The 12377-nt window shown below is 39.0% G+C and overlaps 1 protein-coding gene across 1 annotated transcript; it reads right to left on the bottom strand.

Annotated features, from left to right (window-relative positions):
- Positions 1-7793: 7793 nt before the first annotated feature.
- On the bottom strand, positions 7794-11113 carry s100z (S100 calcium binding protein Z). The gene is made up of 2 exons (XM_071516512.1): positions 10973-11113; positions 7794-7952 (listed from the first exon to the last, which is right to left on the bottom strand). Exons 1-2 carry the CDS (start codon positions 11111-11113, stop codon positions 7794-7796), a joined length of 300 nt encoding a protein of 99 aa, XP_071372613.1.
- Positions 11114-12377: the final 1264 nt, after the last annotated feature.

Raw genomic sequence — 12377 nt, forward strand, 5'->3', positions numbered from 1 at the left:
TCCCAACAGGATCAAAATTTGCCAAATGTATCATTTGACTGCAAACAGGAAAGCTTAATGGTTTTTATTTTATTTAAAAAAAACACAGGTCCAGCTTGCCCCAAATGTTTACAAGCAATTCAAATGTAAACAAAGTATTAACCATTTTAAAGTACATTTAGGTTTAGCTGTCAAATACAGTCAGTCCCTGTATGAAAAGCTTACTCGATTTGTTTATCAGACAAAATGTCTTAAATCCAAAGACGTAAATCTAAAAATTAAATTAGATCAACAAGTCATAGTGACACCACAGGAGGCGCTTTGTCCAAAATTCACAATGGGGCTTTAATTAAGAAATTAATTTATTTTTTCATTTTATTTTAACCTTCTTTAATTCATTATATGATATGGTTGTTCAAGCATAATGACGTGTTCTCTTGTGTTTGCTGGAACTACTATTGTTTTTTCTTCCATTTTGTGTACAATACAGTATGTTTCTTTATTGAGATGAGACTGAAGAAACTGTCATATGACATATTAAGTTTATAGTCAACATTCTTTAAAAGGGATGGTGCTAAAATGAATGTTTCCTTCTATTTATTTTGTTAAATGATACATATGGACGTGCTGTGTCATTTCCCGCCACATATAACATAGGAGGCAATAGGTAAAGTATTCAATATACTACAGAAAAGCTGTTATGCATATTTATTTGTATAAAAACTTTTTTTGTAATAAAATTAAACTGCATGACAAAGCACTCAATTATGGTTTTGTTGTCTTTTCCATTTTGCTCTATTTCTCAGAAATGTGATTCCTAATATAGTTGTGGAGAAACTATCAACAGAGGTACACCACATCTCCACTGGCAAACTGATTCAAGACTGATTCAAGACAATTTGAAACAATTTACATTCATTGTCCTACAAAGAGAGATGCAGAAGGGTAATATGAATATGGTTCAATAGTAGGCTAGTTAATTTTAAGAGCTCTATAAGGCATTTGCAGAGCACAGTTACAAAAGCAATTCCTTTCAACTCTCTTGGTCCTCCTCAGGTGTCATTCCTCATTCTACAACAGCTTGATTTTCCTGTAATTGATACAGTTTCATGTTCATTGGGATGCAATGTGTCACCATCCAACAAGATAGCACAGCATCAAGGCAAGTTCTGGAGAGCGAGAATTAAACATTTCAAGGCTAGCAATTCTGGGTAATCTGCCCTATTCTGAGAAAATGACAGTTTATCAGTTGAATTATTACAGTTTATGTGGATTAAATGGGAATAATGAATATATATATCTTCACAAATGCAATTATGTACGCTAACCCTCTGCAAATATGTCTGCTTGTTATGTGCAGTGCACCATTAGATTAATTTCAACATAATGAACAGCATGGGAGATATTCATTGCTCCACCTTTCAAGACATATACTGTAGTTTGGCACCACAATATCTGTATGTTCAGCATATTGAAGTGTGCTGAAATAATGTGACAACACTTCTGTCAAGCAGGAAACAGTACATGTCTACAAGCTTTAAAGGCACATTTTCTAATTTAAGTTGAAATGTTTGAGTGACAAAGCATGGGAAATCAAAACTTAAGAGACCTGAGAGTGCCATTTTCACATTTTATGGAAAAACAAGATGAAATCTACAATATGATGTATCAATGTCAGTGAAAAAATAGGGACTTTGTTGACAAAGACTTGCAAGCCTTTTTAGATCCTCTCATTGTAGTTCAGTAGTAGCCAGATGTCAGTCATTGACACTACCACACTACTTTTTTTTTTTTAATCTTTATTTTGCCTGGTTGTCTCATTGAGATGCAATCTCCTTTTCAAGAGAGACCTGGTCAATAATAAAATAACAATAAATGTGATTTGTGAAGATGTGGGCGTATTGATTGTCTTTCAATTTATAGATCATGAAATACTAATCTGAGCTCAATTCATGAGGATTTTCTTTGACAAAGAGGAAATATGGATGGGAGTTATCCGAGCCAAACAGTGTCAGGGAAAATCACAGTGACATCTGTGAAGATATAGATATAGATCTATATACTGTATACTGTATTTGATATAATCGTTTGATAAATTATGTCTCACCAACTCCATTCAGGTTTTCAGGGCCATATGCCACCTCATCATCCCCTCTGATGGTGTCTCTTTCTCCCTCTCTACAGGATGGCTGTGTGTGGTACACCACCCCTCACCATCTCTAGAGAGAGAGCAGCAGGCAATATCTCTGAAAATTATGGTTCAAATGGTCCCAACCAGTGATTAAAGGTCTGCAGGTGTATTATCATTGTCAGACACCTGCAGCCCAGCCAGTGTTGAAGAAGTATCTGATAAGGACCAAGGTCCTTCCAGGAGGAAGTGGTGTGTGCATGTGTGTATGTGTGTGTGTGTGTGTGTGTGTGTGTATGTCGCTGTGGTGATATCATGGCTCCTGTCATCCTCCATTGGTCTTGCACTAATTGAAATTGGCATAGTACAGGTGAAGGAGGCTTGGATACAGAGCAATTGTGCAGCTGTCCAATTCAGAGTCTAAAGGCGATAGTTCAAGTTTTTTTTTCACTGTCACTGGGGCTGAAAAAATATTTCTGAGAAAAAGTTGTTCTCTAAAGATAGTTATATTGTGAAACAGTTTCAGAGATGTTGTTGTAAAAGAATTGTGTTGTGTTATATGTTGCATTCTGGACTGATGATGGGTGATGATAATTCTATTGAGCTAAACTGAGGCACAGGCTATTTACTCTACAGACTGGGAAAACTCAATCAAGCTTGACATTAAGATCTGGCCTTTCTGGGAGGAAAACTATCAATAATCTGTCAATCACTCAGCAGGTGCTTAGAGCAGACAAGCTCTTTCACATGCACACTTTTTACATACACACATACTACAGTTTTGAAAATTAGTATCTCTCAAAGTACACACTCATATTCATGAAGTGCAAATTATTTGTTGCTTTAATAGTAGGATATAGTGGAGGAAAGAGAGTCAACTGCATTTCAGTAACTTCACTTATATATGTGTGTGGTGAATCAGAGACAATTAGGGACATTATATGTATATGTCTGAATAATAATTTTGTATAAGATGCAAGATGTTTGGATGGACACCGTTTTCACTTGATTGACTTCATTGACTTACAAATCTTCACAATGATCTGACAGAGAGTGTGTCAAATTATTTGAATAGCACTCATCCACTGCTGTTCAGATATTGATCAAATCAAGAATTCTCTATTTTTTTTATGACAAGTAATATAAATGTAATGGCCAGGGCCTTCATTTGCTGTTTTCTGGGTCTTGGGCCACCCATCATTTTAAATAAATAAATCTAATATTTTTGGATTGGTTTAACACAGAATCATTCATTGCTACATAGTGGTAGCGAGATAAAACAGAATACCTATTCTCTCAATATATCCCATCATTGGGCTAATTTGCATAGGCTATATCTGTTGAATCACTGAGATTTTCAGAGCACAACAAGGTAAAATAAAACAATGTCAGAATATCAATTTCAATATCATATATATAATATATTATAATGCATCTATATCTGGCCTGCAACTCTTCCAGTTAACTAAGGATTGCATCACTATATGTGTTATTGTAGTACTTATCAGGTGCTTAGATTTCCTTTTACTGTCTGATTTGTGTGAATGGCGAGTCCTGTTACTCCAGTGGGTCACGTTTTTCTTCTTCTTCCATGCTTCCTTAGCCACCATCAGCCCAGAGAGATAATATCCCCCTTTCCTTGATGTGTGCCCCCTGTAGAGAAAATATGTACTATTTGATTGTATTGATTATCATGAGTTCATCATGTGCTTTCCATGTGAGGGTTTATGACTGTCATGCATAGACAAGATCCTATTGTTCCTGAGACCCACTTATACAACATCCATACAAACACCATCATGAGACGATACTAAGAGGGGAGAGGCTCGCAGGTGGCTGTCCTTGAAGATTAGTCTGACCCTTGTCAGAGAACTGCACCATTCCCTTTGCTATGATGTACTTCTCCATGCGGCATGTATCATTAAAGAGAACACTAAATCAGGGGGGGTGTTTATCTCCAACATCCCCCTGCTAGAGCGACACAGACCGGGTCAGGAGAGCGACACAGTTGTACACTCATATTCCTTCTCTATACTGCAGCACACAATTCACTGTGGAAGTCATAGAGTATGGTATGAATCACCGGGGCCGTTATAAGTGATGCAAAGCCCGTCCAAACCTTTTCGTTCCAGTGTGGGAGACAGATTAGGCGGTACAATGCCAAACGGCACTATGCGGTGCAGATAAGGGCTGCATGGTGGCATTTTTCACTGTCGTCTTGTCGTCATCCCCCGAGGGATGACCAAACTGTTTTCCCGGGGGTAAACCGAGCTGCTCTGGAAAATCTGGCCCTTCACGTGTTGTTTGTAATAGGATCATCTTCCATCTGTCACTGAAGGTGGGAAAAAAACACAATGAAGGTGTTTCTCAGGTGATTGTCATTGTCTCTCTCCCTGCTAAAAGACAAAAAAAATATGGAGTTGTACATTGTTATAGCCTAAATTTGGGGTTAGGGCCTTAAGCGTTACATGTTTCTGCCTCTGCTGTTGTGTCATTGTCTTTTTGTGTGGGACACAGCCGAAACACTCATAGACACAGACACACACATTCAAAGGCACGAACAATGCAGACATATGCACACAGTACAAAAACAGATATGCCATGTACAATATATTATGCTCCTCTGAACACCATTTTCCATCATCCTCGTTAGCACTTACAGCTGTGTACCTTCGAACATGACCGAGCATACCGCTGCTTAGTGTAGTGAGCTGCATGAAGGACAAAGTGCTCCACTCAAGAGGGCACATGGTTCCGTTTTCACACCCTCAGCGGAGACTGCGTAGGTTATCGAGAAAGTGTCGACGATAAGTTTAAAGGTTCCTCACTTTTCCTCGTCGTGCTACAGTACGGGCTACAGCCCATAAAATTGGTTTCTTAAAGTGGATACACCCCTAACACACACACACACACATAGGTCACTCCAAATGAGGAGTTATGACACAGACAGTGACGCACAAGGTGACGGAAGGCAGGGTGGACAGCATGGGGGAGATAAGGGCCTCGGGGCACATTTTAAAGACGTTCTTTGCAGGTAGCTGGTATATTATGTGCTGTAAGTTTGTAAATGTACATGTAGAACTTCTCTAGAAGCATTTCTCCTCATCTAATCCATCCCTCCCTCCTTCTCTCTTTCATTCCTTCTACTTACTGAACATTTCTTTTTCTTCATGGTTCATGGTGATAATGATGATATTAACAACCATGTTTTTCAGGTTGTCTTTTATGTGTGATGCTCATTTTATCAATGTATCACCTTTGCCCTGTCCTTTCCTTTCATTTTCTCTACTCTCCCTTCATCCCCTTCATATATTCTTCCTCTCCTACTTGTTAATATCACACCTCTTGACATCCCATGCTCGTTCTCTCCGTCTCTCAGGTGGTCAGAATTCCCCTCCTGACTCCAGAGTGCCTGACGCATCGTTTTGCCATTCAACACCCTCATCCATCACCGTACATTCTGCCCGCTGAAAAATGTGTGTGTGTGCATGTGCGTGGGTGTGTGTATGTGCATGTGCATTTCATGTACAAGCATCTTTGTCTAAAACGTTTCTCCGCAATTCTCCATCCCTGTGTCTTAAATATCACATCTGCTTCAGAACTTTTCATGTGGTGTATACTACTGTCTGTCCTTCAGAGGGCTGCCTGTGCTATTTCTGTCATTTATTAACACTCACATGATATGACAATAATCCATAAGAAACTGTATCAGAGGTAGTCACAACAGACAACTCAAACTTTTCCATCTTTACCGAGAAAAACCCCTCATTCTGGAGTGTGTGCGTATGGCGAAGGTGGGGGAGGAGGCGACAAACGTAAGGCTGAGGATATAAATATCCACATTTCAAATCTATAAAATGGTATTAACGATTGATTGCAACCTTTTCTAAATTGAACAAAAAAACCCATAATTATTGCATTGCATCTTCCCACAGGAGATAGGATGATTATCCTGCTCAATTATAGCCAATCAAGGCAAAGTGCTAGCAGTGAGGATTTGTGCAAGCACCATCTGCAGAGGATTCACATAACACATCACATTGTACGGGAAGGAATTATTTTTTTTCAGTCATTTTCCTTCCACGTCACAGCTGAGAATGTCACCGCAAATAATTTTACAGTTTGGTATTTTGGGACGGGGACGTACTCCTCTGTACGTCCCCGTCCCAAAATACCAAACTGTAAAATTATTTTTTAACCCTAACAAATGACAGTCTACAGTTGTGTCCTCTCAAGGTGAAAATATCATTTCTGCTCGAGGGGAGGACATGTGTCATTGTGATTGGCAGGTGCTGCTGGACCCAGGTGGTCTGTGCGCATTGGGATCGCCATGCGTCATCAAGACATGATACACAGTCACTTCCCAAAAGCACAACCTCTCTCCTTGAGATATGGCCGGTGAGTGGAAGCTGAGTGAGAGAACACATGCAGGACAACTGCATCGGCGGAGACTCGCACACACTTGATGTCTCACACACACACACACACACACACACACACACACACACACACACATGCAAGTGTCCAAACAAATGCAAATGTTACACTGTTGATGCTTAAGTAATTGTAATTTATTTTACTAGATAAGTTGTCATATTCCAAGTCATTCATGAAAGTCAAATATTGTTGGACAACAGATTGGCGATCATGCTTTCAAAATAATTTGATATTTGATAGCAAATACATTTCATGAAAAAAGTCGTCACACAAATCTAATTTAACAGGTTTTCTGATACAACACACAACACATTAAAAAGCATGAACACATTAGGGAGGGGAGATATATTAGGAAAATGTTACAGACAGTATACAGTAAAACCCATATTACTGAAACAGAAGGTAAAAGATTGTCTTACATAATGTGCCTATTCATCTTTCTATTATTCTGAAATGTTTGTGGAAAACATGAGGAAAACAGGCTTGTGTCCTTGGGGAACGGAGACAATCTGGCAGCAAGACTGACAAGGGAGCAAAAATGTTTCCTACTAGCAGCGTCATCAGTGTGTGACGATGACTAAAAGAGGCCAAAATGAAATGTTTCACTTTTGACATTTGAAATCTACCAGGAAGGACAGTCTCAGCAAGGACACTTGACAAAAATAACAAATGACAGATGGTTAAAAAAAAAATGTTTTAGATGACTTAGAGAAATCTTTTTAAAGGGAAATACCACTGAATTTCAGCCATGTTATTCCTAAGAGAGTCCGATCGGCAATAGTGAACATTTTACACCGTCTTTCATAGACAAAACCAAGTGAGAAGAGTTTTTACCTTTTTTTGTGATGACACACAGCTCCGTACAAAGTGAAAAAGGTGACAGTGACAACACCCAGAATCAGTCCCCTGTCCATTTTCTGGTATAGAAGCAGTAACACCAGTCTAATATAAACATTACAATAATTTGGATGTAAGGATTCAGGGTTATTGGTAAGACATCACAAATTGGTCTTAAATCTCTGGTCTCTATCATTAGGAGAGAGTGTCCATGTTCATAAATACTAAATGGACTATCCTATACCACAGGAGAAGCAAATACAAATGATTAAATTGTTGTGAATCCCATATTTATTGCACTATATATATAGTATTTTATGTAATGGCATTGTTCAACTTTTGAAAAGATCGTCATCCAAGTGAATATTTGACAAATTAAGTTGATAAAGGCTTTTGGTTGGTTTCTACTGGTCTACTTGGTTTTCTTCTTCTGCTGCTCTTGGAAGAAGTCGTTGCAGGCGACAGTGAGGGCGGCCACCAGCACAACAAACTCATTGAAATCCACCTCGTTGTCTTTATTAGAGTCCAGGTCATTCATGATCTTCTCCACCAGCATTGGGTCCTTCTGGGACTGGACACAAAACGGAAGAGAAAATAATATCAATCCAACAAGCAACCACTGTGTGTATTTTGCAGCCTTTATCCGATCAGGTCCTATGATGGTGGTGATGACGATAAGGCTGATGTCATGTCTTTTAATGCCTCATCTGCATAATGGTAAATTTGACTTGTCTAATCCAATTTTATTGACCTAGTTCCTAGCTCTTCCTGAGCAATTACAAGTACTTGCAGCACATACTAGACTTTAGTCAGGATACAGAAAATGTCAATCTGTCCAGCTAGGATGAGCAACATCTGAGGAGACACCACACGCCTGTCATTTGATTGTTATTGGAGCATAATATTGTTACACTGCCCAAGGCTCTGTCCAAACCTGCCATCCATGTCCAGTGGAGACCAGAGTGACGCTGCTGTTAAATGACCCGTGAGCTGCAGCTGATCACACAAGCCCTTTATTGCATCTCTCGTCGCTCCGGGATTGAGAGACAAGACATCTTTTTCCCTTTCCACTCTCTCACCTCCAAGGCAGTACTGATATTTATGTTGTGGCACTCTGTCATGGCTAGCCAGGCAGCAGGGTGAACGATTGAGAGATAATGGACATAGGGAGCAACGATGAAATTTGAACTGAAAGTCAAAAAATGACCCTAAGTTTTGCCATTATACATTTAAACAGAGTAATAATAAACTCAACTACACAAAAATAACCGAAACATTTTAGCATAGGTTAAATGTAAATCCAACCCAAAACAAACTCAAACTTATATAACTGATATGTTTTTTGTTTTTTGATTCAGAAAATATCACCGCTGCCCACAAATACATTCCATGTAGTTTTGATTTTTAATGGTCAAAAGACTCAAATTCCTTGAGTACCACCTCAACATTGTTATCCAGTAGCTAAAGGATTGTATAAGAATTAAAGTTGACCACATACATCACAAATAAAATGAAAACTCATAAACACAAACCTGCACATCATATCGGTAAGAATTTTGGTGTTCATAGCTCAAACTTTATTTTTTATTTTTCACCTTTATCCAGGCAAAGTCGACTGCCCTTTTCCAGCAAAACCCTCCTCCACATTCAAATATATTAAATATTAAAAATATTCACACCTGCCCAGTACAACCCAAGATTATTAGACTAAAACTAAACCAAAACTAAAACTAGAACTAAACTAAAACTACTTTTTTTGTTTATGTGCAGGGTAAAAGAGAATACATTTTGGATGGATAATGTTTGGCCCCATCTGGTGATCCTGTATTATTATTTTTAGCTAAATGATCTGAATTTAGATCGCTGTTGAGTCTGCTAGAACATTTCATTTGAGCAGCATGAAGTCAAGTGGTCCAAACTTTGAGTTAGTTGAGGATGTATTGAAACATTCATGTAATTAGATTTAAAAAGCATGGTCTGTTGTTTATATTACACAATACCTGTTGAAAACATATATAGAATACCTGTTTTGAGCTTTAAAAAAATACCACCCCTACCAAAAATACTAAAACTAGGACTGACGGTAAATAAAAAACATAACTAAAATTAAATATTTGTTTCAAATAAATAAATAAACCAAAACTACCAAACTAACAATGAAAAATAACTGAAACCAAACTGAAACAGAAGTGAAATTTGAAAACTAAATAAAAATAAAAACAAATCCCAAACTATAATAACCCTTTTACAACCATATTCTTACTGTCAGCCACTGGGAGCTGCCCAGTACAACTACAGTCTTATGCTGCTGGTTGCTTGTTGTTGAGGAAGGTGAGAGCATTACTCATTCTCTTTCCTCACCTGTCTGGGGATCAAAGTGGTGATCATCCAGTCTCAAGCTTCTCTAACCTCTACTGCTGCCACCCCCATCTGGGTACATCTACCAAACTAAACAATATATATCCTAAAAATAAGTCCTAATCCATGAAGAGCTGATTTAGGAATGCCTAGGTTTCAAGTTAGGGGAAACTGATACCGAGTGTTGGTCTCACTGGGGAACAGCCTCTTCTCAGAGGTGACTATTGCCCATGGGGATGCGATGACATCACGGGGGTGTCTATATTTGGAGGCGATATGGGCCACTGATGATGATGTGTGAGCACCTGAGGCTTCCATCCACATGAGGGAGGACAAGTGAAAAGGAAAAAAAAAGATGAAGGCACCAGAGATTTAACTCTTAGGCCTTGGCTTTGCTTGATGTCTAGGTCTCAATCATTTGAACAGGCAGACCTGCACACACTGCTATCATAGAGGCACAGGGGCCAGTGATTATCTGAAATGGCTTCATCTATCTCTTTCTCTCCGTCCTATATTTTCCAGACGGTTATGACGCCAGAGCCAGCAGCAGTTACAGTTTGACAGCAGGATTGCAGTCAACAAGAAAACAATTTCCTCCAACGGGGTCAAAACAGTCTTGATTGTTTAAATCGTTTGAAAGCATGGTTGTCTAATTTATTTTTTAAATGAGTCAATAGCAAGGCATCAGCCTGCACTAAAGCCCTTAATAAGCAAATCAGCATGATTACTGCTGCTCACGATGGATCAATTGGGGAAACGATGAGAGATGAAAAGGTCACACTCCAGTAAACCAAAAGCATTCCCAGTAATCAACATGTTGTTCACTGTAATGATGGTCAGATGTCTTCTGGGAAGAAATCTCTCTATTCAAGCTAACAGATTCATCAAAAGTTTATCAAACAGCAAATGTGTAAAATTGCGAGGACATATTCTGAGAGAGAATGGGATATCTCATCCTACTTGTTCTATCATAGTTGCTTAGTTCACTTATACTACATCTGAATTGCTCCATTAAGCGGAAGACTGGAAAAACAACTATGAGACAAAAGAGGGAAGCCGGTATAGACCTCTCACACCAACAAGCCTCATTTTTTTTCAAGTGTGAGATATGAGAAGGTTCTCCACCAATTTGCTAAGGCCCTCTTAAATTCGAACAAAGATTATAATAAATTAAAAAAACACCCTGATTAGTGGAGGAAACTAATACTAATAATGTCGAAATGTCTACTTTACCGTGAGGAAGTCGGTGAGCTCACTGTTCAGGAGTTGCTTCAACTCCCCCTTGTTGAGTTTGTATTTGTCTCCGTCGTTTCCGGAGTAGTTGTAGAAAACTGTTATCAGCGCGTCCATGGCACCCTCGAGCTGGCTCGGCATGCTGATGGAGGATGAGAAACTGCCTTCTGAACTGCTCAGTATGGGTGCAACACTCTTAAATCAAGACTTTTTATAACTACAAGTTACAAATGATGACAATTCAAACACCACTAATGCATTAAACCATCAAGTACAACATACTGTAGCAGACTTTGCAGCAAAAGACTGAAGAAAAACTCATTATATACCACAATTGACTATATTACCAATCTATAAAACCACAATCATGCAATTATCTGTCTGTAACCCTTAATCATGGAGCAAACAGCTAGTGTGGCAGAGGTGCCTTACCTGGTTAGAGTCCGGTACAAATGTGACGAGAGACACTGCAGCACAGCTTGTTTATTAGGAAATGAGGAGCAGCTAAGTGGGCCATCCTCTATCTTTGTACCGCTAATTAATTCCACAGGTGAGACGCCCAAGGTAACCGTCTTCCTTTCCAGGTTTTAATCAATGCTGCTGTGTGAAAAACAAAACATGTACCTGTGTAACCCTGGAGCCCCATGTGTATTCATCAGATTCAAACACCGAGTCGTGTGTGTGTGTGTGCCCCACGTGTGTGAATCACCAGATGTGATTTCAGCATGCTGCAATACTGTATCAGAGAGGAAACGGGTGAACACCTCTCTATACGTCAGAGAACTCTGCGTATTTTCATCTCAGACAAAGGGGAACACGGAGAAGCTGATTAAGAGCTATTGTCAGATGTGTACTGTGAATCTTTGTCCTGCAATGCTACAGGCATCTTGTACCCCTTTCCCCTGCTTTATGTTTCACCCTATAATGATACAAACCATTTCTACATGCATATATCTTTGCGTATGGGCCATGAAAACACAGTTCCATTATTAACATGCGAGGGATATATTGATTACATGATTCTGTATCATGGTTTGGCTGCATATTGCCTTGCGCTTACATGGCCCCATAGACTCTGAATGAGTTAATGTGTCTGTGTTTAAATGGACATGACATGGAACGTTTTTGGAAAATTATGGCAGCCATCTTGTATACTACAAGAGAAAATACTAACTAGAACACTTTTTGATGGGGTTCTATTTCGCCCAGCAATACTTGACATGGGTGGACAGTCCACATGCCTTGCAATGTTTTCTTTATCAATACAGTAGAAGTTTTAGTATTCAACCCTGGGCCAGCAGGCACATACAATATTATGGGTTGACATTTTGACAGTGGGCTCCCCATTTACTCTAAGATATTTGCAAACATGACCCTCCTTAATAAAACCTTCCATAAATCCAAC

The sequence above is a fragment of the Centroberyx affinis genome, unplaced genomic scaffold (assembly GCF_046629955.1).
Source record: "Centroberyx affinis isolate AG114_WGS23_722 - 3 ecotype Tasmania unplaced genomic scaffold, CSIRO-AGI_Caff_v1 ptg000408l_1, whole genome shotgun sequence".
Lineage (NCBI taxonomy): Eukaryota > Metazoa > Chordata > Actinopteri > Beryciformes > Berycidae > Centroberyx > Centroberyx affinis.

Coding starts and splice junctions, on each gene's coding strand:
- s100z (XM_071516512.1), bottom strand. CDS start 11,113: ATGCCGAGCCAGCTCGAGGGTGCCATGGACGCGCTGATAACAGTTTTC. Junction 7,953..10,972: donor AGCTCACCGACTTCCTCACG/GTAAAGTAGACA, acceptor TTTTGTGTCCAG/TCCCAGAAGGACCCAATGCT.